General features: G+C 41.9%; 1 protein-coding gene across 1 annotated transcript; it reads right to left on the bottom strand.

Annotated features, from left to right (window-relative positions):
* Positions 1 to 17069: 17069 nt before the first annotated feature.
* Positions 17070 to 22698, bottom strand: LOC149913174 (uncharacterized). Its single transcript, XM_090131899.1, has 3 exons — positions 22684 to 22698; positions 20416 to 21358; positions 17070 to 19040 (listed from the first exon to the last, which is right to left on the bottom strand). Exons 1-3 carry the CDS (start codon positions 22696 to 22698, stop codon positions 17194 to 17196), a joined length of 2805 nt encoding a protein of 934 aa, XP_089988025.1. The 3' UTR covers positions 17070 to 17193.
* Between the last annotated feature and the right edge of the window lie 4225 nt (positions 22699 to 26923).

Below are 26923 nucleotides of genomic sequence, written 5' to 3'. Positions count from 1 at the left end.
GAAGAAGAGGAAAGAAAGAAGGAGCTTCCAGGATGGCCTGAGATCTGGTGAAAGCTGATATTGAGTAATAGTGGTTTATTCTCTAAAAGAGAAGATTTAACAAAGGGAAAAAGAATGCTGTACAAATAATCTGGGAGATAAGTGATAAAATGTAAAGCTTAGCAGACATCAAAGTCAGTGAGAAAGGAGGGCACAAGTTTCTCCAGACACAATGCTGTTCTCCTGTAGCTCATGGAGGAGGCCATTTTGGATCAGGTAGATGGGGCCTGAAGGAATGTGCGGCCATTCAAAGTCTCTACAGAAGCAGGCCCCAGGAAATGCAATGGGAAAATTCGAAAGGCAAAAGGCAAAAAGAACTTACTCTAGCCACCTCTGTTAAAGATAATAAAACATGTTTTTATAGGTATATTAAAAGCAAGAGAAGGGTCAAGGAGAATCTCCTACTTTTATTGGTCATGGCAGGGAATATTGTCATTGAGGATGAGTAAAAGGCTGAGATTCTCAAAGCCTTCTTTAAGTTTTTCTTCAATAGTCAGGTCAGATACTTTTGAGCACAGTTCTCTGAGCTGGAAGAAGGGATGGGGAACAGAATAAACCACTCACAACTCAGGAGGAAACATTTAGTGATCTGCTAATCTACCTGGACTGTCAGGTAGACAGGTTTGTTCAAATCCATGCAAACAGGAGTTCTCCCTGAGGATGCTGGCTGGAGTGATTGCCATCGTTTTTCAACAGTTCTGATCAACTCAGGACATCCCAGATAACTGGAGACTTTCTAATGTGATGCCTATCTACAAAAAAGGTCAGAAAGAGGATCTGGGGAACTATAGGCCTGTTAGCCTGAACTCAGTATCAGGGAAGGTCATGGAACAGATTTTCAGTGCAATCATGTGGCAGCTGGTCACTAGTGATGCTCCTCAAGAGACAGTATTGGGACTTGTCCTTTTTAATATCTTTATTGATGATCCAGATGAGGGAATTGAGTGCATCCTCAAAAAGTCTGCAGGTGACACTGATTGAGAGGACATTTTGATCTGCTTGAGGGTAGAAAGGTCTTACAGAGAGATTTAGATAAGCTGGCTGTATGGGCTGAGGTCAATTGTATGAGCTTTAAAAAGACCAAGTACCAGATCCCACACTTCAGTCACAGTAATCCCATGTATTGGTACAGGGCTTGAGGCGCAGTGACTGGAAAGCTGAGGAGGTGAAAAGGACCTTAGGGTGTTAGCTGACAACTAAACATGAGCCAGAAGCATGCCAAGGCAGTCAAGGAGGCCAATGGAATCCTGGCTTATATGAGACAGTGTAGTCAATAGGACTGTGTCCCTGTGGGGACTTGTGTTGGAGTAGTTCACTGCTGAAGGATAAATCGCCTGGTACAGAGCAGTGCTTGAAGAACTGCAGCCTGTGGAAAGCCCACACAGGATCAGGTCAGAAGAATGACATCCCATTCTTTGATCCCATATTTGAGTAGGGGCAGAGAATGACCACAAAGCAGTGATAGAGATGAAGCATTATAGTCTGATCACAGCTCCCAACATCATCTCTGAGCTGCATGGGGTGGAGGACATAGGGTAGAGTGTATGGTTGGAAGGTGGTTTTAGTCTGCTTTTAGTTTCTCACTGCTCTAGACTTAGTAGTAGGCAGAACATTATACTGTTCTCCCTATGATGCGCCTGTTTTGCTCATGGCAGAAAATGATGAGTGATCTTCCTTTCTTCACCTCAAACCATTTCATCATATTTTCTTTTTTCATCATATTTTGTCTCTGTTCTGAGAAGAAAGAATGAGAAAGTGATGTGATGGAGACTGACTATCAATGTTCTGCATTCCAACATATTAATCCTGGTTACTTTCTTTTGTCAGTGACCTGAATGCAGGCACAGTTGTATCTGTTTCTCTAAAAATGAAGGCTTGTAAATCTCAAGGTGAGATAAGTTGGAATCACAGATGGAGGTATTTGCAAAACCATTCTCCTGAATGATCATGTCATTCATAAATCTATACAGTAGTTATGAAGATACAGACATTACTAAAGTCTGTATCTTCATATTAGAGCTATAGAAGGATGGATGAAATGTATTCTCTTCAAATGATTATACAATTTTGGATCATAGAATCACAGAATCATAGAATGCCTTGGGTTGGAATGGACCTCAAGGATCACAGAATCACAGAATCACAGAATCGTAGGGGTTGGAAGGGACCTCCAGAGATCATCGAGTCCAACCCCCCTGCCAAAGCAGGATCCCTACACCAGGTCGCACAGGTAGGCGTCCAGGCGGGTCTTGAATATCTCCAGAGAAGGAGACTCCACAACCTCCCTGGGCAGCCTGTTCCAGTGCTCCGTCACCCTCACCGTAAAGAAGTTCTTGCGCACATTTGTGAAGAACTTCCTATGCTCCAGCTTCTGGCCATTTCCCCTTGTCCTGTCTCCGCACACTGCTGAAAACAGTCTGGCCTCGCCACTTTGCCCCCCACACCTTAGATATTTATAGACCTGGATCAGGTCCCCTCTCAGTCTTCTCTTCTCAAGGCTAAACAGACCCAGTTCACTCAGCCTTTCTTCATAGGGGAGATGCTCCAGGCCCTTCACCATCTTTGTGGCTTTCCGCTGGACTCTTTCCAAGAGATCCCTGTCTTTTTTGTATTGAGGGGCCCAGAACTGGACACAGTACTCCAGATGAGGCCTTACCAGGGCAGAGTAGAGGGGGAGGATCACCTCCCTCGACCTGCTGGCCATATCCTTTTTAATGCACCCCAGAATGCCATTGGCCTTTTTGGCCACAAGTGCACACTGCTGGCTCATGGCCAACCTGTCGTCCACCAGGACACCCAGGTCCCTCTCCGCAGAGCTCCTCTCCAGCAGGTCATCCCCCAACTTGTACCGGTGCATGCAATTATTCCTCCCTAGGTGCAAGACTCTACACTTGCTTTTGTTAAACCTCATCTGGTTTCTTACTGCCCAGCTCTCCAGCCTGTCCAGGTCTCGCTGAATGGCAGCACAGCCTTCGGGCGTGTCAGCCAATCCTCCCAACTTCGTATCATCAGCAAACTTGCTGAGGGTGGCCACTATCCCCTCATCAAGGTCATTGATGAAGATGTTGAACAGGACCGGACCCAACACCGACCCCTGGGGAACACCGCTGGTTACAGGTCTCCAACCAGACTCTGCACCGCCAATGACAACCCTCTGTGCTCTGCCAGTCAGCCAGTTCTCAACCCACCTCACTGTCCACTCATCTATCCCGCACTTCCTCAGCTTTGTTATAAGGATGTCGTGGGAGACAGTGTCAAATGCCTTGCTGAAATCAAGGTAGACTACATCCACTGCTCTCCCCCCATCCACCCAGCCAGTGACAACATCATAGAAGGCTACCAGGTTGGTCAAGCACGACCTCCCCCTGGTGAACCCGTGCTGACTACTCCTGAAAACCTCCTTTTCTTCCAGTTGTCTGGAGATGGCATCCAGCACAATCTGTTCCATCACCTTTCCAGGGACAGAGGTGAGGCTGACTGGCCTGTAATTACCTGGATCTTCCTTCTTGCCCTTTTTGAAGACCGGAGTGACATTGGCTATCCTCCAGTCTTCAGGCACCTCCCCCATTCTCCAAGACCTCTCAAAGATGATAGAGAGCGGTTCAGCAATCACCTCTGCCAGCTCCCTCAGCACCCGTGGATGCACCCCATCGGGTCCCATGGATTTATGAACATTGGTGTTGCCTAGGCGCTCTCGGACCACCTCTTCCCTGACTAAAGGGAAGTCTTCCATTCCCCAGACCTTCTCACTAACCACCAGGGCCTGGGATTCCCGAGGGGGAGCTTTTTCACTGAAGACAGAAGCAAAGAAGGCGTTCAGTATCTCCGCCTTCTCAGCATCCCCTGTTACCAGAACACCCCCCTCACTTAGTAGGGGACCTACATTCTCCCTAGTCTTCCTTTTACTGTTAACATACTTAAAAAAGCCTTTTTTATTATCCTTTACCACCTTTGCTAGATTCAATTCCAGGCGGGCTTTAGCCTTCCTCGTCGCATCCCTGCAGGCCCTGACAACATTTCTATATTCTTCCCGAGTGGTCAGACCCTTTTTCCACATTTCATGGACCTTCTTTTTCCCTTTGAGTTTGCGCATGAGCTCCTTGCTCATCCACACAGGTCTCCTGCCACCCTTTCCTGATTTCTTGCTCACAGGGACACACCGATCCTGGGCTTGGAAGAAGAGCTGTTTAAATGCCAACCAGCTCTCACAGGCCCCCTTACCTTCTAACACCCTAACCCACGGGATAGCTCCAAGTAGGTCCCGGAAGAGATCAAAGTTGGCTCTCCTAAAGTCCAGGGTAGCAATCCTACTTTTTGCTTTGCTCCTTCCACTCAAGATCTTGAACTCCACCATCTCGTGGTCACTACAACCCAAGCTACCCCCAACTTTTACTTCCTTAACAAACCCGTCCTTATTTGTGAGAATAAGGTCCAGTAACACCCCTCCCCTCGTCGGTTCCTCCACCATCTGCATCAGAAAGTTGTCTTCGACACATTGCAGAAACCGTCTGGACCGTGCGTGCCTGGCCACGTTGCTTTTCCAGCAAATATCTGGACAATTGAAGTCCCCCATAAGCACTAGCGCCTGGGATTGCGACGCTACTTTCAGTTGCTTGTGGAAGGCCTCGTCAACCTCCTCCTCCTGATCAGGGGGCCTGTAGTACACACCCACAGCAGTGTCACCCATACCAGCCTGCCCCTTGATTCTCACCCACAAGCTCTCTACTGCTACTTCACCCTCCCCCAGGTGGATTTCAATACATTCTAGCTGCTCTCTCACATAAAGAGCAACTCCACCACCCTGCCTCGCCAGCCGATCTTTCCTAAAAAGCACATAGCCCTCCATGACAACATTCCAGTCATGCGAGCTGTCCCACCACGTCTCCGTGGTGGCAATGAGATCATGGCCTTGCGACCGCACACAGATCTCCAACTCTTCCTGTTTATTTCCCATGCTGCGTGCATTAGTGTATAGACACTTTAGGGAAGCAGCACCCCCCTGCCTCTCTCCATCCCTTTGAACTCCACCCTTTTCACCCATCGAACTCCATTTTGAGCCACGAACTACCCGCTCAACCCCAGTGGCCCTCATTCTGTCCCCTTCCCCCTTCATACCTAGTTTAAACACCTTTCAATGAGCCCTGCCAGTTCCTGGGCTAGGATCCTCTTACCCCTTGGAGAAAGGCTACTTACATCTGCAGCCATCATGCCAGGCGCAGAGTAAATTGCCCCGTTCATTTTTTTTTATTTAAATCATACTGTCTTAATGCATAGTATTATAGAGATTTAGTTGCTGATATACATAGCATGCAATTGAATAAACCACCATAATGCCAACTGTCCCCAGATTTGAGTGGTTTATCTGCGAAGGAACTTTCCCTCTATGATTTTAATGCTCACATCCTCTGAAATTAAGGAGGAACTAAATATTTCTGAGCTTAGAGAAAAACAAACAAACAAAAACAAACACACAAACAAAAAGAAATCACTGTAGCCAATATGAATTAAATGAATCAATAGCTTACCAAAGAATGAAACACAGAATCACAGAATCATGGAATTGTAGGGGTTGGCAGGGATCTCTAGAGATTATTGAGTCCAACCGCAATTGTAGAATGAAGCACATCTTTTAACTTCGGGAGTATATCATTTGTAACACTCGACCATTGTGCATGTTACCTATAGATAATGTCAGTGGGGATAAAATATTCTTATTTTTGATGACATAAATAAATAAATAGAACTTCTGAAGATTACGCAACCTTAATCTCAGTACATATATAGCCTCTGCTATGAAGAATCTGAGTGTCTGTGTCTTTCATACTGTTAAGAAAAAAATTGATAAAAATAATAACATCAAATCACACACACAAAAGAGATGAGTAGACAATTCAAAGATCATTGTTAAGGCTAAAGGTAGCTATTTTTTTCTGGGCTGCTATTCACACTATTCACAGTATGTCTTTGCTTTATCATGCTTGGTATAAAATGCTTCTGGCATTTGGAGTACAAAGTATTTTTAACTTATAAAAATATTATTCATTCCTGGAATGGCTAGGGGTTTGTCTTAATATTATTGTATTGTTACCTTACATTACAATATGGTATGTTATGCTGTTACATTTTATTACTTTACCTGATGATACTTCATATCAAATTTTATGTTATATTTTAAGATACATTTTCATTCTGTAACCTCAGCAGACTTTGTTGTCCAAAACAGATATTGAGAATAATTTAAATGTAACTATATTTCCATTAAATCAGACTTGTTTTTATCTTTATGTATATATATATATATATATTCTTTTTTTTTCTGAATGTCAGGATTTGTGACGCTGTTGCCTGAAAGGAATATTTCAGAAGGTTGCATGTCTCACTGATGCTGGCAAATGTAAACCCTGAATAAAACTCTGAAGTATACATTTGTCTGTTTTGAGATAAGTTGATAAGCATGACTCTATAGAGCAAGACTTTCCAAGTTTTCCTAGCCTGGGAAACATTTGAAGCAACAGTTCATGAAGGAAGGCTCTGTTACAAAGAGAAACCATTAAGATGAAGAGAGGCAGTGGAAGGGTAATTTCTTCACTCTTCAATAAAAACAACAAAAAAATCAACAGTAACAATAGCAATAAAAAAACCCACCTTATTAATCTTTCAAACATCATTTATTTCAGAAGGGGGAAAAAAAAGATGGGTCTGATTCTTGGCATAAACAGGTACAGTTTCATTTAATGTAATGAATCTACTACAGTTACAATTATCTGACAATAAAGACTTCAGTGTATTAATGCTTTTACTAATCTATTAAATTAAAAAGAATAGTCTGCCTATCTGTCTATGTATGCATTATGCTTCTGCTTACATAAACACAGTGTTTTCATAAAATAGCCGGTCAAAGTCAGTTTGTTGTCAACAACTTTCAAACAGTGTTTGAAAATATACAATTAAGAGATGCTTTTTTGTTTTTATTTTTCTTCATTAACAGTCTATTTTCAGACAGCAATATGAAACAAGCATGGGTTTCCATCACAGAATGGAAAAAGAAAAAAGAAGAAAAAGAAGCCATTGCTTTAGTAGCATTTATCTGTTATACAATAGCTGATTTTTTGATGCCAGGAGAGGTTAATGTAGTCCAGCAATCAAAGAGAAAATTCAGCAGAGGTATGCTCACGAGTTTTGGAACTCATCATCATATCGTATGCCAGGAAATTCATGTAAATACTATATTTCTACGCCCAGTCTGGTCACAACATGTGTCAAATGGATAGTCAGTGAAGTATCTACCTAGATCAGATCATATCATATGCTCTCTATGCCTCGGACTATATGTATTTTTCATCTTGCATAACACTGAGCAGATAGACTTTGATTTCCAAAGTCCTCAGCAGCCGATATACTGAGCTCTTTTCAAAGCCACTCCTGTTGTGGATAAGGAAAATAAATAAATAAAATAAAATAAAATAAAATAAAATAAAATAAAATAAAATAAAATAAAATAAAATAAAGTGACTACTTTACTGTCTCGGTTACGGCTTACTTTTAATGCACTGTCCACGAGGATTCACTGTTTGAACTGAACAAAACCTCAACACACTCACTTTGTTCTCGTTTATAAGAATGCATAGGTAGCTGTAGCCTAACTATGCATTGTTTTTGGACAGTTTATATAAATGTAAATATAAAAGTAGACTTAAATGTCTATGTATGTATGTGTGTGTGCATATGTGCATGTATATGTTTGCATATGCACACACCTAATCTGTGTATATTTTTAAATGTACAAAGATAATCCTTTCTACGCTCTCTGTAGAAGTTGTTATAGTCTCCCATAGCAACAACTCACAGATAAAGAATCTCACATCAAACCAAGCTGTACATGGATAAAAATTCTGACTGTTAGACCAACATTATAGATCTGATTTAAATGTACAGAATTAAGTAGGTTCTCTCTGCAAGTCTATATTCTGTTTACCAGATTAGGATATAACATTACATATGGAAAATAACATCACATCCTTCTCTTTCTCATGTAGAAAAGTGAGCTAGAGGCTGGGAGTCCAGATGCCAAATTTCCTAGCTTTCATGGCTTTAAGTTTTCCCCTCAGATATTAATCCTATGGAAAATGGTATTTGGACATTCAAAGAGACATCTAGTGCTGCAGCAGTTATATTCCTTTTCTCCTAGACTGGGGGAAGTTCTTCTCTTAGACGGTCACTTCAATTAAACAGTGTAAAGTAGGAAAATGTTCCCTTCCGGCAGGACAGGTGGAAATTTTATGCTCCAGGCCTACTGAGTAATGATTTTTGGCTATGTATATACACACACAAATATCAATTACCTGATAATGTGAAGACAAACAGGATGACAAACATAATTCATTACTCAGACACTGCTCTTTCACAGACAGTCTTCACCAACTTTTCAATGTTTGTCAAAACACTGAAGCACAAGACGTGTACCTCAACAAACACTTTTTAGAAAGCTGTACAATTATAATTGTGTTTCATCTTAAGAAAAATGCAGAAACACGTCACCATATGGAAGACTAAATAATCCATACTCAGTGCAAGAGAGGACTTTCACAAGCTCTTTTCAGTGCTGGTTGCTGTTTACTTTTCCCATTTTAATCTCTGTTTGAGGTTTAAACTTCAGTGGTAGGGTAACATTCCCAAACAGAGTGATGTGCTTGCTCTTGATCAGTGGTGCTTTTTTTGTTGTTGTTGTTTTGTTTTGTTTTGTTTTGTTTTGTAATCTCAATATTCATTTTTACCCTTTTGGTTGTTTGTTCTGTGCTTGTTATAACTTTTATAACCTGAGTGAATAATTTAAAACTGTAAAGCTCACTGATGTTTACTTGTGACAGTGATATCAGAAAGGATATATACATCTAACCTTTGCTACTTTTAAAACTTCTCAGAAATAAATTACTTTCTCATAGTCTACAGTCAGCAAGTGCATTAAAGAAACAAGGAAACAAAAAAATCTACACCTTTTATTCTTCTGATTTGAAAAAAAAAAAAAAAAAAAAAAAAAAAGATTTAAACTTACTTTCTCACACAAGTAACATTCTAACATTCTTTAGTTTCTTCATGCAGAGAATTAGGCTGAAAAACAACCTGCCTGTCAAAGCAGGTTCCCTACACCCCAGTAGGGGTTGATTGAGTTGGATGTCAAATGGTGCTTCTGTGCTCCTTCTGTGGTTGCTTCTTATAGAATCATACAGTCATTTGAGTTGGAAAGAACCCCTAATGGACAATGAAAGTTGTCCTTTCTGTCTTACATCTGGAATTCTCTCTGAAGAACATAAATTTTACTCTAGATAAAGAAAGCAAAGGCAGGTAATGTGAACTGTTGATCCTAGAATATAACACAAAGTCCCCTTCCATGTAAAGCAGATTACATACTGTGTGATGTTCAGTGAGGCATTTTCTATATTTGGTCTCTCTCTCTCCTGTAGAATAGGAATAATAGCATTTCTGCATGTTCATTGTAAGGATGTAGAAGAAAACTAGTTTAACACATCACATCCATGTTTTATTTTGCTGATATTTAATCACTGATGATAGCCAATAGATATCCAAGATATCTATTGGATAGAAGAGAATAAAGATGATTATACTTTGTTTTGCTGCTGGCAGACATGTGACTTAGAGAATAAACGTACAGCAGACTTTGGGAAGGAGAAATTTTGAGCTTGTTCAGTATTTTGTCTCATTTTTTTCCTGTTAACAACATTGTATTACAAAATTTCCTCCAGAATAACATTTACAGAGGAGGAATCCCAAATTTTAAAAGTAATTTTAAAATTGTCTACTCACACAACATAAACTATCAATCAGAAATTAATTTTACACTTTTTTTTTTTTTTTTTTTTTCTTTTTCCCCGTTGCTCAGACCATGCAGTTACTGAAATTCTATGGTATGAATTCATTTTAGAAAGGCAGATAATCTTCTTGGCATGGTTCATATCTATGGCCTCCTGTGTTAATAGTGTTGATAGAAATATGAATGCAATTGGTGTTCATTTTGCAGATGGTTTACAGCAGTGTGCTTCTATTTATTTCAGATATAGCATTAGTTATTTAACATGCAAGAAAATAATAAATAAATAAATAAATAGACAAATAATGCAAATGTATATTTATTCATCTTCCAGTTGTACTTATGTAGAATTTCAAACAAGATTGGCACCAAGCTCATAACTTTGACTGGAATCTGGCACTGTAATGGACATGTGATATCCTTTATACTTCCATGATCTTTTGTGGAAGTCAAAAACTACTAAGGATGTAAGGTGCTTTTCTCAGGGTTTTCATCCTCTCACTGAAAAGAATATGGACTGCTTTTTTGACAGTTGTTTCCAACTGACCCTCTCTTCTTCACATCTGTGTGTGGGGGGGGGGGGGGGGAGGGCGGGTGTCTGTGACTTTCTCAATGGATTACACAAATTAATTCAAAGGCCTCATGAGAAACTTTCTTTGTCTGCCCCAGTGGTTCACTGTCACTTTCTATGTCTTTCCTTCTTTCCTTCTTTCTCTCTTTCTCTCTTTTTCTCTCATATTACTCCACGATCTTTCCATAAAGAAGTCTGATGATTAGCTACTTAACAGACACAACATGTATTTAATATACAATTTTTAAGAAAAAACAAAATGGAATGGAAGACAATGAAACAATATTGTGTAGTCATCTTATGCCCACAATGTGTTGGGTATTTGTTTTTTTTGTTTGTTTCTTTGTTTGTTTGTTTTTATGTCCATCTCTTTCTCATAATGGCCTTTCGTATTTTAGATTCTTATTTTATTTATTTATTTTTTTTCAACAATTTTTACAATAAGTTCTTATAAGGCATAAATCATATATAATTATAACTGATCTTTCTGGAAATTCAAATACTCATGCCGCTATCCCAGTACTGGGTCATTCATTAGAAACTAATGGTTCTGGTAGCTTCCCATGTTCATGAAGGAATGTGTCTACCTTGTCTCAAATGTCAATACATTAGGTATCTGCAGTCTAAGCGACTACATCTGACTCCTTTTACTGTGAGCATGTCCAGGGCAGGATTAATTTAATTTCAGAGGAGGAATGAGAAAGAGGGCTTGCCCTGTGGAGATGAGAGTAACATCTCTCCACTTCCATATTTCTTGATATTCATCTGGTTTAGTATGTCTCACCTTTTCATCTTCAGAGGAAAATAGCAGTGTTCAGATTGTTAACAGACCTGAAGGGCATAGTTCCCAATAGGCACATATAGCCTTTGGTACATCATGGTCCTCACTTATGGTTCATCTAGTAACCTTTCTAGTAACATATTCACTATTGTGACAGAAGAAAATCCTTATGTCTGCTTTCAGGTGTAAGTCCCACATGTGTACAATGACAATTTTGTACAAAGAAGGACTGCAAGACTCAGCCACATAATGAGGATAAGAGCTCTCCTATAGTTATATTCTAGTGAACTAGAGAGAGTTTTGATAAGAGGGAAGGTAGAGAAAGATAGAGAAAAGCCAAAGAGAAGGGGGCAGAACAACACAGTGGGCAAATGGCCTCAAGTGCTTAATGGAATAATTAAGCCAATTTAAATGAAAATGCCTCTCTGAGTGATATCGAACACTAATGTACACCATCAGATCTTTTTCTGAATTCTTTCTCTTTTACTGTTCCCCCCACAAATCCTAGTTTTATTCTCAAACATTTTGTGACTCTGTACCCTCTCAGATTTTTATTTCCTAGCACTTTCCAAGGCAAAACCACACAGTTTTCCCACTATGCCATCAGTTAGAGTCTGTACTTCACAGTCTCTCAGGACATCTCTTTTGCTCAAGCTTTTCAGAAAATATCTGTCTGTATAGAGAGGGAGAAAACACTTGAAGAATGACCACTTTCCTTTAGGAAAGTTTAAGCTTAGATTAGCATTTTTTTAAAGCCCTAAATCTCTGAAGAAATTCTCATAAAATTCAATGGGAACAAAGCATCATAAAGAATGCTTATGGCCCAGCTGCCAAGATGTGAACCAGCTTTAATCAGGAAGCCACAAAAATGAATTTAACACAAGTTTTGTTAGCATGTGGTACAAGCAACGATGGGATGCATTCAAAATCTAATAAACACAAATGCACCATCTCTGCTTTAGGAGGCCTGTAAACATGCAGACCTACAGATTGTTAAGGAAAGTTCATGATAGCTTACTCTGTTTTTGTACTTATTTTTAGGTCTCCACAACCTATTATAATTTAAAATAAAATAAAATAAAATAAAATAAAATAAAATAAAATAAAATAAAATAAAATAAAATAAAATAAAATAAAATAAAATAAAAGACTAGTAGGTTAGTTTTTCACAGACTTTTTTTTTTTTTTTTTTTTTTTTGTTTAGTATCAAATACAATTTTCATAAATATACATACGTTTACATATGATCATTTAGGTTTAACCCAACACTAATATGACTGCCCCTGTAGGGCAAGCAAGACTTTTCTTCATTAGCTTCAACAAGGTAGGATAGGAATATCCTACATTAAGAAAAACTGCTTAGTTTTATTTGTTATCTTTTGTTTGAACACTCTAAGTAGCAGCTGTTTAACTTTCCACTTCATTGCCAATTAAACAAACAAAATTTGATTTTTCTGCCACTGGAAATCAACTTTTGAAAAGCTTTTTAAGTATCCTGGTAGGTGGCCTCAATTTGGCTCATCAGACATCACAGCACAGCTACTGTGAAAAACAAAACAAACAAAACAAACCACCTGCAATCTATGACTTCATTTCAATTTATACTCTTCCCATCATCTACGTAGTCCAGCATTAGATAAGGAAAGTTATAATCAGAAAAGTAAGAATTGTATTCATTATTTCATGAATATTATTATTATTATTTAATTTCTATTTGTTTCTATTACAAAATACAAATAAAAATAAGTTTATAAACTTATGTTAAGGGAAATATAGAAAAAAATGCAATCTCATAACTTTTGTTGCAGAAGCTTTAAGTTAAAAATGTTCATCTTTTTAGTTTTTTTTTTTCTATTTTTTAAATACTTATTTTTTTTTATCTTCTAACTTATGTGGAAAAAAAAAAAAAAAAAAAACAATTGCTGGAAACTACAAGTGAATGATACTTCTCTAGACCTACAGCCTTCTTTTTCTTACCTATTTAAGTTCTTATGTCAGGTAGAGTCTGTAAAATGTCAGCACAAAGGAAAAAAAAAAAAAAAAAAGTCAGTATTATTTAAAGATTTTAACCTCAATCAATAAGAAAGAATCAGGCTAAATTTTGGATAAAAATCACAATGCATGCATGAGAAGCTCTGAATCCTTGGGAATTTCTCCTTTAATATTTCATTATATCTTAAAAAAATAAATAAATAAAATAGCGTCTATTCAATGAAGAAGACAGTGGGGACTTTTGTCAAGAAATAATCCAAAGTCTTTTTCTCTAATGAATCTGAAGCCTGCTTTAAAAAGTTAATGAAAAGTCTCTCCATTGAATTCCATGGGATTTGGATCAAGCCCCAGATAAGCTGTTCAGTAAGAGCAACTAAAATAAATTGGGAAAAGGTTCTCTGCTTTATGTAGTCATTTTAAGGGAGGTAATGGAACAGCTGTTGCATACATAAAACACACATATCCCTTTGGAAATGCAGTTGGGCAGAGTCTTGCAGCACAGCATGAGCTGCAGGCATTGCCCTGACAGCTTCTCTGGCTGAACAGACCACTAGCCTGAGCACTAACCTCTCAATGACTCCTCAAATCCCTCTGGCCCCTTAAAAGGAAAAACAGCTTCATTAGTTCCTCACATAAACAACCAGAACATAAACACAACATGCTCCATTAAAATGGTCAAATTAAGCAAGTAGAGAACCTTTTCTATATTGTGTCGAATTTAGTTCATTTTGTTTTTTTATTTTCCTTGCCTTGTTTGACTTGGGTTTACATAGTCTCATTTTCAGGGTATCTATATGTATACTTCTGCTGAACTAACTTTATTTTATAAAGATAATTGCAGTTGTATTTCAAGGACCTTTTTTTTTCTTCTTTTCCTGCCTTCATTTTAAAGTAAGAAAGTGGAGATCAGAACTGTTGTGTCAAATATTGTATGTATAAATTATTGCTACTCTTTGAATGGTAAAGATGAGAGTCATGTCAGGAATTAGCTCTTTTTTTTTACTGTTTGGAAAATGTCCCCCTTTCCAGTGATTTCATGACATAAAAACCTAATGAAAGGATGAAAGAATAGATCATTTAGACTGTCTTTCTAAATACTTAATAGTTTGTCATCAAGATATTTGAACGGTATTTCAGATAAAATTGAAGATGCTTCAGATGAAATGTGGGGACTTAACACGTTCCCTCTGAGGACAAATTCTGCTAAGAATCCTTAGTAATTTTATCTTTCCTGGTTGGTTACAAATGCCCTTACCATTTATATGTTTATGCATGTATGTATATGTACTGATAGAAATATAGAGGTTGTGTAAGGCTTTTTTTTTTTTTCCTTTCTTTTTCTTTTTTTTTTTCCATCTTTTTCAAATCATATTGTGTCATTATTACTGCTTTTTGTTATTGCTGTTTTGTTTCCAAGGACAAGGACTCCATGTGATGTTAACAAATAAAAATTCCAAATATATACTATTTAAGTCATAGGTTCTACTACTTAGTAGAGTTATTGAGTGGAAGAAGTGGCCTGTGTTTCTCAACATTTTTAATTGTATTTTGCTTCCATTCGTGACCAACCCACTGAGAAGACTCAACTTTCTGGACTAGCCTGGTCTGATACTCTTATCTGCTCCAGATGTTTACATTAGAGACAAGTCTTTTGTTAATGAGGCATGTTTCAATTACATCTTTTTTTATTTTAGTATTGTGTGAGATATTTCATATTAGCCATCATTAATGAACTTGTAATCAACAACTATTTTCTGGGTGAGAAATCTGAGAAAAGTATGTCAAATAGAAGACTAATGGGGTTTAATAAAAATAGCTGAATACTCCAACGAAAACAAACAAACAGCAACAACAAAAACAAAGAACTAGAATACAAGCTTTTCAGACACATAGAAAGCTCTTAAATACTGGGTACTGAGTGGAGCAAAATATTCCCAAATGCTCTCATGGAACAGGCAACAGGGCATGATGAAGATTTTTGCCATTTTTATAAATTTATCTTGTCTGCCTGGAGTTAGGAAGATTACACTAGAATTAGCAAATCAGTACCTTTGACCAGGCAGTTTATTCAATTTCAGTAATGGATTTGCAAACTAGAAGTCCAAATTCGATACAATGACATAATCTCCAGAAGGACTTCTTTGTGGTTGTGTGAAAACCTCTTTCATTATTACTAACAATTAGCTTATGAGAACTAATAGTTTTCTAAGACTCTGAAAACTACCAGCTCTCTTAATTTGTTAGTATCATTCATCATAAGTACTGAAAATCAACTGGTTTTTGCTTGCCCTTAATTGATAAGCATTCGATTAAGACCTGAAAGCTGTCACATTCAGAAGGAACTTGTTTAATATTCAATTTAAGTGAGTAAATAATCAGTGTTAATCTGTATGTAGGAGGGGACAGTGGACATTTTATAAATGATACATGATGTGAGCAAAAAGTCCGAAATAAAAGTATGGCTTACATTACCTCAGGCATGATACTTGTCTATTTGCAATAGGAGATAACACTTTTTCTGAAGAACTCATTTGAAATAGAGAAGGCCAGCAGTTAGTGAAAATATTTCTCATACTACTGAGGTGAAAAAATGATTGGTTTGGAAACAAACAAACAAACAAACAAACAAACAAACAAACAAAAAAAGCAGATTTTCACAATTATATTTTTCTATGCAATCTGTTGGCCTGAGGCTTTTTAATTCCTTGTACTTTTATAAATCTTGATGAAGCACCTTAGAGGAGCATATGCGCTGCATGTGCCTGGTCTAGTCAAGTCCCCAGGCTTTTTTCTTTTGATGTGAAATTTCTAGTGTGAAAAAGAAAAAAAAGCCAATAATGATAAATGAAAAATGTTATCATCAACATAATTTCAACTGTGTCAAAATTTAGATTAAATGAATCCATAACTTGCTCAAACAATATCAATACATCATTATTAAAATCCTAAGGTGCAGCTTTAAAACTGATATTTGAGAAACATATAGTGTTCATTTAATCTGTTTATTTTATTTTATTTTATTTTATTTTATTTTATTTTATTTTATTTTATTTTATTTTATTTTATTTTATTTTGTGTGTTTTGTTTGCTTTTATTATTGTTGTTGTCTCCATGATCATTTTCTTTGATGTAAAATTTGTGCATACTTGTGATCCATAATATGTAGAGATGAATGGAACTATAGTGGTGATTTCTATCTTTGTCAATAAGGAATGTACTGCAGAAGATCTTCCATCTCTGTTGTGATTGATGTCTGGCAAACTGCTGGGGACAATTCCAGTTGGTCGGTAAGAAACACCATCTCATTTATCTTTATATCATATCTGTTGCAAATTAAACTAAAAACATAGAGTTTGCACACTAAAATGGTTACACTCTGGAGCAATGTGCCTATAAAACAGCATGCTAACAAGCACGACATAATAAATGGTATGCAATAAACTCCTATAATTTCAGATTCTCCCAGAGGCAGATGCTGAGGCACTGTCACCTGTTGAGCTTCACTTGATGACTGCATAGTAGTATCTCTGAGAAAGTATTTGCTGGGCTCACTTCATAAAAAGTGACTACTACCACTGAAGCCGGAAGCCCGCTTCAGCTTCATACAGGTGTTCGCAATCGTTAGGGACTCCTCGGTCTGTCCATCTACCTCGGTGCACACCAATGTGGTGGGTGGTAAAATGGCGTTTATTAACTCGTGGCAAGAACTTATATAGCCTTGTACAACTTCGTCTACGCCCCTCTTATCGTGCGTAAGCACTTGCGTCACTACTTTCTTATCTGGTTACTACTAGCAATTACTCGAAGGTTCTAGGCTCACTGTCTACATTTCCCCCTCCCTATGCACAAGCGTAATTACCCTATTCTGAGAGGACCCTAATCGCGTACAACCGAAGCCCCGCTTTGCGCCTATACATGCCATTGTCCTCTCAGTTAAGCCTTGCCCCGTTACATCCCGAATCGCAAAGTAATCCCGCGCTACCCTTATACCGCCGCGTTTCCTGACTGCCTACAAGCCTTTTGCATTTTACTATATTCTACGCGATAGTTAACTGTGCGGTCAATCATCCTTTGAATACAACCTAGCATAATTTGTAGAAAGCACGGTACACATACTACCAAAAGCAGGATAACTACAAGCCCTAAAAGCAGACCCTTCAATAAGTGCACACCCCATTCTCCGATGCCTCCGAACACACTTCTCAGCCAGTCCCCGATGGGGTCCGTTTCCACGCCGATCTTGTTGACATGTTCCTTCAGATACTGGAGCTTCTTATGCATGGATTCACTGTGATCGCTGAGATTGAAACAGCACATCCCTGCAATGTCCTCACAACCATGACCATGAGCCAAAAGCAGGAAATCAATAGCTGCTCGGTTCTGTAGGACCGCGTGTCTGATACTCGTGACATCCATTAACAGATTGTTGAGGAGCGACGTCGTTACATTGGCCTGCTTAACGGACCAACAAGCCAGTCTCTCAATTTCCCTTAAAGCCTGTGCCGCTGCTACTCCCGGAGCTAGGATAGACGCGAAGATTCTCGCCGTGGCACTCCAAAGCTGCACGCCATCTGAGCACGTCTCGTCCAAATGCCCTATGCTTCGTTTTATTCTGCTGGGTGTTCGTGTTGCATTACTGAGCATTTTAAGGGTTTTAATGATTTCCGCGTGATTGGGTGTTAACATGGTGAGCTTCCCCAGATAGCAAGGACCCCCTACCGGACGGCTTGGAATTCCTTGCCACGCGCGATCTCCGCAGATGAGGAAGATGTTTGGTGGTAACGCTTTTGGCTTGGTAAAGGTACTGCTTTTACAATCAAGCCATGCCCCTGGTGGGAAGACTGTAGCAGCCCATCCACAGCACCCGCTAGCGTTACCAAGCTGACCACCAGAACAGTATACCGTGGTATCACTCACATTAAAGGGCTGGGAACTATTGGCCCACTCACCCCCTCTCCCGCAGTTGACCCAGGGAGGTGTTGAGCTTTGTGTAGTAGACTTCCCTGTTGTGCACGTGTAGACGCCGATTTGTTTGCTGCGTGTAGAGTGTGTAGAGTGTGTACAATTGACCGTCTTCCAATATTTATGTTTATACCTGCCACAATATCCCCCTCCCTTGAAGAGTTGGTACCTATCAGCTGTTACTATAGTGAATGGGTCTGAGGAGTTGGTTTCACGGTTAAAAAAGGGATTAGACCATGGGGCTATCAGGAAGTTATGCGCCATTCCCTTGCGGTCCCACCCGTAGATGCCGGCCGGCTTTGAATATGGGGCGAACCCTATACATCCCCCCGCCGTAGGGTCAGTTGTAGGGTGAGTGCTATAGGTGACGTTTGGGAGGGCTTGTGAGCCTAATAGATGCAGCTCTAGTGGCTCGTCCCAGAGGGAGACATTCAACCTTGCCAGCAAGCAAGATACATTCCGATAAGCAAGGGTGACACTTGTGTTAGGGCCATCCTTGATTTCCTCTGACACAAAGAGTCGGTCTTGTCCTAAGTCCCCGCAAGTAGTATTAGAGACATAGCCTTTAAAATCCTGTTCTCGAATCCCTAATGGGACACCAATTAAGCACGTTTTAAATGGCGAGGTGGCCGACTGTGTGGAGAGACAAAAGTCTGTCTGGCCGGTACGGTTGGCCCAAGTGACCCAAAGGTTCCCTGGCTGTTCTACAAGGTGTATATCAGCGCCCGTCCCCGTGACCCCACATAGAATCAATAAACAGACAAACACTGTAATTCCATTAACTCTCGCTGGCAGCAAGGGCTGAGTTTCCTCCACGCTTCTCCCGGCCTTCTTTCGGGGTTCCTGGGCTGTCTCCTTCTTCGGCGTTCACAGGAGCCATACCTGCAAAACTCAGAGTCCCTCGTTACTGTTCTCTTTCATCAGATCTGGTTTGATGTCAACCCCGACTGGGTGGACAGTTTTGTCTCCCAGCCGATATCCTAAAAACTGGACCCCCGATCCTCTCTGGATCTTTTCAGCAGAAATAGTGAAGCCGGCTGATGTCAGGAGCGTCACCACTTGGGCTTCTAATGACTGGAGCCCCGATGGGGTCGGGGATGATAGCAGTAGATCATCCATATAGTGCAGCAGGAGGAGCTGCCTAGGGGACTGCCGGACCGGACTCAGGACTCTGTCAATCACTATCTGACAGATCGTGGGAGAGCACGCCATCCCTTGTGGGAGCACTCGCCAGTGATACCGACGAGCCGGGCCTTGGTTATTACGGACAGGAACCGTAAAGGCAAAAGCCTCCCTGTCTTGCTCAGCCAGGGGTATGGAGAAAAAGCAATCCTTCAAATCGATAACAACAACCCCCCAGCCTGCAGGCACGGCGGATAGTACGGGCGCACCCTGCTGAACTACACCAAAAGGCACTAACTGAGCGTTAACTGCGCACAAGTCGTGCAGCAAGCGATAGGATCCTGACCGCTTCTTTATCACAAATACAGGAGTGTTCCATTGACTAAGAGAGGGTTCTATATGACCTAAGCGAAGCTCTTGCTGTACTAATGCGTGAAGCGCTACAAGCTTTTCTGTCGGTAAGGACCACTGATCCACCCAGACAGGTCGCACTTCCTGTCTCCAGCGCAGTGGGATCGCATACTGCGCTGACAATTGACAGATCGTGGCCCCCACTATAAATTTGTTATGCCTGCTGCCCCTGTTCTGCTGTAGCAGAACAGGCCTTTCCAGGGAACCATCCCTGCTGATTACGATAATCTCAACCATCTGGGCGGACCTCCGGGTGGGCGTTGTTCCTCCCACTCCCGCTATCATCTGTGCCGCCCCTGTAGGCCATGTAGAGGGCCAATCGGATTCCGCAATAACCCGATGCGATAGAGAAAGCGCCCGTGTTTGCAGGGCTGACCATAAACGCGGCTGGATTCGCTAGGCCCTTTTCTTTCGCTTTCTCTTTAACTTTAGCCCAGTCAGTAACCAGGCCCCCCCTCCCGGCGCGGGCTCCCTCCCGGCCGCGGGCTTCCCCGCCCCGCTCCGCCCACCGCCCTATCGCGTTCTTCAAGGGGCGGTTCTGGCTGAGACGTTTTGTCCAAAGAAGGGCATAAAGACGGGACAGGGTAAGGCGGGGGCGGAGCTGTCGGCTCACATGACTGACTCGGCGACTCCTTCTTCTCCGTCTCTCCGCCTCTGCTCTCTGCCGTCGCCGCCATCTTGGCCTCGCCGGATCTATGAGAAAGTAAAGACCCGCTCCCGGCAACCCCGTCACGCTCCGCTCCTCCCTGATCCTTGCCCAATCAGTCAAAGCTGGCCCGGGGGCCGAGTCGGGGCATCCCGGCTCCGCCCTTCGCTCCGCCCACCGGGGCGGATCGTCCCTCCCCGCCGGTGACGTGGCTACGCCCTCCCCCTCCGGCCCTCCCAGCCCCTCCAAAGAAGGATACAAGCCACTCCCCACGTAAGGAGGGGGGGCCGAGGGGGCAGCTGTGGCGCAACTGCAGCCAGTACCCATTTTGCAATGATAACAGGATGTTGTTTTAGACGCGGTCGCCTCCCCCGGCGCCAACTTCGCTTCTTGCTGCGCAGCCGTTATCTTTATCTCTCCGCCGTCCTGAGGCTCCGCGGCTGGCTTCCCTGTAAGATCTGTGGGAGAGACCTTCCCTCCCCCCAAGCCCAGCCAAAACTTCGCTTGCTCAGATGTAACCTGCTCTTCTTGCGCTGCCTTCAACGCCCCCAATACCAGTCCCCAGGTTTTCAACTCCCCTGCCTTCCCGAGTACCATCGCCCGCTGGGCAAGCGCCGCGGTGATGGGATCCCAGGATCCCGGGGTATATAAATCCGAGGGTGATGTAAGCAATCCCTCCTTCAATAACAGTGATAACACTGTACCTATTTCCTTCTTAGAAGGAGAATTTTTCCCGCAATAGGTCTTACACGCGGACGAAATCACCTTTATGACGGCTTCCATCGCCGGGCGTAATCTCCCCGACGGAACAAGCGACCACCGGGCACCTCTTCCGATGGTCTCCTGGGTCCTCGGCAGGTTAAGCAGGCTCTCGGCCGCAGAGCCCCCTCCGACGCTACCCAGCTTCCACTCTCCTAAGCCGCAGCCCCCTCTTCTAGGGTCATCACCTCCTTCCCCAAGGGAGGTGGAACGAGAGCAGGAACCCGCCACGCCGCCTGTGGCCGACCACTATTCCCTAACGTCACGTCGGGGTCACCATATGAAGCCGGAAGCCCGCTTCAGCTTCATACAGGTGTTCGCAATCGTTAGGGACTCCTCGGTCTGTCCATCTACCTCGGTGCACACCAATGTGGTGGGTGGTAAAATGGCGTTTATTAACTCGTGGCAAGAACTTATATAGCCTTGTACAACTTCGTCTACGCCCCTCTTATCGTGCGTAAGCACTTGCGTCACTACTTTCTTATCTGGTTACTACTAGCAATTACTCGAAGGTTCTAGGCTCACTGTCTACATACCACACAATTGGATGACATCACACATGCTGCATCTGAGATAAAATTTGTAATACCAATAACCAAACACACAGATTGTTGAATTACTGATGCTCCTGAACAGGAATAACCTGATATTTATTTATTTATTTATTCATTCATTTATTTTTCAGTATATGGCAGTAGTACAGATATGTGCTAAAACTGATTCCAGGAGCTGTTTATGAAAGAAATCTGCTCTTTTCATACACTATCTGATATCACTATTGTAAGTGCAGCACCTGAGCATCTATCAGCCTGATGCCGAAACACATTGTCAGAGAAGGGTACCACATCCTTCATTCATGAAAGAGAAGCACCGGTATACTTACTGATATAAAAGTGATTTTAAAAGAATGATTGTAAATAGAACAGTGGCTTAACAAGTTTCAAAAACTTAACAAGATAACAAAAGAACTACATTCTTACCAAAAATACAGAGAGCCTACATCTTTATTTGGGTGCAGTGAACATTATTACTAAGGCTGAGGAAAAGGCAGAGGTACTGAATGCCTTCTTTCTTTGTATCTTTCATTGTTAGATCAGTTATCCTTTGAGGGCTGAATACTCAGTCCCCAGAACTGGAAGATAGGGATGGGGAGCAGAATAAATCCCCAAAACTCAATAGGAAAGAGATAGTGACATGCTATTTTGTCTGGGCTGTCAAGGGTACTGAGGGAGCCAGCAAAAGTGATTGTATACTCCTTTCCATCATTTATCAGAAGTTCTGGTCAGCCAGAGAGGTCTAATGAAACTGGAGATTTGCTAAAGTGATTCCCATCTACAGAAAGGGTCAGAAGTAGGGATCTACTGAACTGCCACCTTCACTTCAGTATCAGAGAAGATTATCTTGAGTGTGATCACATGATATGTAAGAAATAACAGGGGATGAGGCGTAGACAATATAGGTTCATGAAAGTCAGGTCCTTCTTGACCAGCCACATCTCCTTCTGAACAGTCTAGTAAATGAGGGAAAGGCTTTAGATGTAATCTGCTTAGTTTTCAGTAAAGCATTAATGGTACCACAGCATAGGGCATGGTGGAGCCAGGACAGGTGATCTGGTTAGGCTAGGAGTTATTTGATACAACGTGATATTATGTAGGAGGCCATATAAAGGTGTGAGGTGAAGAGGTCACAGCAGAGGTGAAATCACCAGAGGTGAAGCGTTGCTGGACCTGCTGCTCACCAACGCGGAGGAAATCATTTAAGGTTGGAGTATTAACCATTTAAGGTTGGAGGTGTTAAGGTTGGAGGCAGCCTGGGTTGCAGTGACCACGCCCTGGTCAAGTTTGTGATCTCGAAGGATGTGGGCCTGGTGAAGAGTGGCGTCAGGACCCTGAACTTTGGAAGAGCAAACTTTAAGCTGTTCAATGGACTGTTGGCCAAGATCCCCTGGGATGCTGTCCTTAAAAACAAAAATGTTGAGGAGAGAGACCTGGTTACTCTTCAAGAATGCCTTCCTGAGAGAGCAAGAACTCTCCGTCCCTCTGAACAAGAAAGTGGGCAGAGGAAGTAGGAAGCCGGTGTGGCTCGATAAGGACCTGCTGGGTGTGCTGAGGGTGAAGAAAGGTGCGTACAAGCTCTGGAAACAAGGGTGTGTCACCTGGGAAGAAGACAGGGATTCTGTCCAGACTTGCAGATGTGGGATGAGGAAAGCCAAGGCGCAGGCGGAACTGAACTTGTGAGGGACATGAAAAACAATAGGAAGACTTTCTACAGGTAATTGGCCAGAAGAGAGAGACCAAAGTAAAGAAAAAGAAAAAGAAAAAGAAAAAGAAAAAGAAAAAGAAAAAGAAAAAGAAAAAGAAAAAGAAAAAGAAAAAGAAAAAGAAAAAGAAAAAGAAAAAGAAAAAGAAAAAGAAAAAGAAAAAGAAAAAGAAAAAGAAAAAAAAAAAGAAAAAAAAAAAAGAAAAAGAAAAAAAAAAGTTATGCAATCATTCATTCTACTAAATAGTCAGGTGAGTTTCAGCTTACTCTATCTATTGCTTTCAGACCACATTCTGACACTGAGTTTGTATAATTGTGGGCTGGTGGCCAATGAAAAAATCCAACAAACATTTGATTTGCTCTGAAATAGGAATTAATGTATGCGAGCACAACTTAGGATGAATTTGCAAGATCTGCAAGTGGTTCATGTTTTACTTTATTTATGACCTTAACTATAGTAATTAACTGCTAATGTGTTAAAAACAAAGCAAGGTGCTTGTTAACTTTTATCGCTAGTGTCACATTAATAAAATGAGGAGAGAAAGTATTGCCTGCCATAAGTTGCTCCTCTCAGTCATGGTGAAATTCTTCATAAAGCAAGTAATATGAGAACAGGATATCCAAGTTATTTATCTGGGCTTCCTATTCAGCCAAAAAGAGGTATATCTAGAGAGGAATTAATCCCAAATATCTGTCATTTATATTGCACCAGGATAAACTGTTGTCTGGAACTCAAGTCTCTTTCTGCTGACTGCAGAAGGAACTTAGATGATTATTTGAAACAGGATGCCTGGTTTCCAGATGGCTATATTTAGATGAAATTATCTTAATGCATGACTAGAAGTTGCCAACTATACCTAAGTAATGAGGAAGAATCTGTTTTACATAGAATAAAGTAAATGTTCATAAATTATTTATGAACACCTCACAAGGATCAGGGACAGCTGTATGTACCTAGACAGATCTTTAGCTGAAGAAGAAGGCTGAGGTACTGAATGAGTTCTTTGCCTCGGTCTTCACTGGCGGCCAGGATTCCAGTACTTCTCATGTCATTGAGCCCTGCATCCCTAAACCTCTGGGTGGGGACTGGGGTGGTAGATCCCTCCCCACTGTGGGGAAAGAGCAGGTCTGAGACCTCCTCATGACACTGAATGTGTACAAGTCTATGGGGCTGGATGGCATGCATCCCAGGCTTCTGAAAGAGATGGCTGAGGTGGTTGCTGAGCCACTCTCCATCATATTTGAAAAGTCGTGGCTGTCAGGTGAGGTCCTGGATAACTGGAGGAAGGGTCATGTCACTCCCATTTACAAGAAAGGGAGTAAGGAGGACCCCGGGAACTACAGGCTGGTGAGTCTCACCTCTGTGCCTGGGAAAATCATGGAACGGATCATCCTGGATGACATGCTTGATCACATGAGGAATAGCCATGTGATCCATGACAGCCAGCATGGCTGCACCATGGGAAGGTCATGCTTGACCAATCTGGTGGCCTTCTGTGATGGAGTCGGCATTGGTAGACAAGGGAAAGGCGACCGATGTCATTTACCTGGACTTGAGCAAGGCCTTTGACATGGTCCCCCACCACATCCTTATCTCCAAATTGGAGAGATGTGGATTTGATGGGTGGACCGCTCGATGGATAAGAAACTGGTTGAAAGGCCACAGACAGAGGGTGGTCATCAATGGCTCTATGTCCAAGTGGAGGCTGGTAACGAGCGGCGTCCCCCAGGGGTCTGTCTTGGGACCGGTGCTCTTTAACATCTTTATCAATGACATCGATGATGGAATTGAGTGCACCCTCAGCAAGTTTGCTGATGACACCAAGCTGAGTGGTGCGGATGGCACAGTTGAAGGAAAGGATGTCATTCAGAGGGACTTTGAGAAGCTAGAAAGGTGGGCCCGAGTGAACCTGATGACGTTCAACACGGCAAAGTGCAGAGTTCTGCACTTGGGCTGGAGGAATCCCAGGCATCCATACGGACTGGAAGGAGCGGTCCTTGAGAGCAGCCCTGTGGAGAAGGACCTGGGGGTCTTGATAGATGAAAAACTTAACATGAGCCAGCAGTGTGCCCTTGCAGCTCGGAAGGCAAATGGTATCCTGGGCTACATCAAAAGAAGGGTGGCCAGCAGGGACAGGGAGATGATTGTTCCCCTCTACTCTGCTCTTGTGAGGCCCCATCTGGAATACTGTGTCCAAGTGTGGAGCCCCCAGTACAAGAAAGACAGGGAGTTGTTGGAGAGGGTCCAGAGGAGGGCCACAAAGATGATCAGGAGACTGGAGCACCTCTCCTATGAGGACAGGCTGAGGGAGCTGGTCTTGTTCAGCTTGGAGAAAAGAAGGCTGTAGGGTGACCTCATTGCAGCCTTTCAGTACCTAAATGGAGCCTACAGAGGGCAGGGGAATCAACTCTTTGAAAGGGTAGATAACTGCAGGATGAGGGGAAATGGTTTTAAGTTGAGGGAGGGGAGATTTTGGTTGGACGTCAGGGGGAAATTCTTCACAGAACAAGTGGTGAGGTACTGGAAAAAGCTGCCCGCGAGAGATGTTGTGGATGCCCTGTCCCTGGAAGTGTTCAAGGCCAGATTGGATGGAGCCCTGGGCAGCCTGGTCTAGCATTAAATGAGGAGGTTAGTGGCCCTGCCTGTGACATGGGGGTTGGGGTTGGAGATTCATGATCCTTGAGGTCCCTTCCAACACTGGCAATTCTGTGATTCTCTGATTCTGTGAGGAGTTGGATTGAGTCAGCATTGAGTCAACTACTGCTCAACTATAGCTGGGTACAGGTTGGCAGGTGATTGCACCATTAATATTTTCTGTTATCATTGCATATTTGTTTCCATTTTCCTCTTTTGACTTAATAATGTCACAGAGTTAATTAGATCAATCAATGTCTGTGAGAGAGGATCAGTAGGCCCCTCACCCCCCCTCCCCTCCCAACCCACAAAATGGGAAGGAAAAGGGATAGGGAGATTGTCACAGGGTTATCCTTAGATGTAAGTCCATGAGAGGTGGCACAGGCCCCAAGAAAAAGAAGAAAAAAAAAAAGGAATGGATACTAACGGTTTGCTGCAACCTGGCCAACCCTGGGCCGCATGCGCTCTGGAAGAGGGGGAAGGGCAGAGAGCTAGCAGATAGCTTTAACCAAGAGAAGACACAGTGGCAATGATCTGAAGAGGAACGGTAATTTACTGATTTTAACTAAATCAAAGATAATGAGAGGGACAAGATTGTGCAAAATGCGAATCAAACCACAATAGTATGAGAGAAAGCACGTGCTTTGCTCCGTGGTGAGCTGAGATGGCTGAGCAAGGGACAGAGGGAGAGAGGCAGACACTCCGCCAATCTGGAATTCCACCCCACGCCCTCTTCCTGCCAGGTCCTCTTGGGATGCTGCCCACTCCCCTCCCATCAGGATACTCAAAGTGCCCATAACAGGCAGTAAAGAGAACTAGAACATTAACTCATTAACATCCACTGGTCCACATGATGTTCTGATGTGGAATACTAACCACAAAAAATCACAACAGAGATGGTAGCTGGGCTCAAGGAAGGG

The sequence above is a fragment of the Phasianus colchicus genome, chromosome Z (genome assembly GCF_987193195.1).
Source record: "Phasianus colchicus chromosome Z, bPhaCol1.hap1.1, whole genome shotgun sequence".
NCBI classification, from domain to species: domain Eukaryota; kingdom Metazoa; phylum Chordata; class Aves; order Galliformes; family Phasianidae; genus Phasianus; species Phasianus colchicus.
This window is presented reverse-complemented; position numbering and strand designations above follow the sequence as displayed.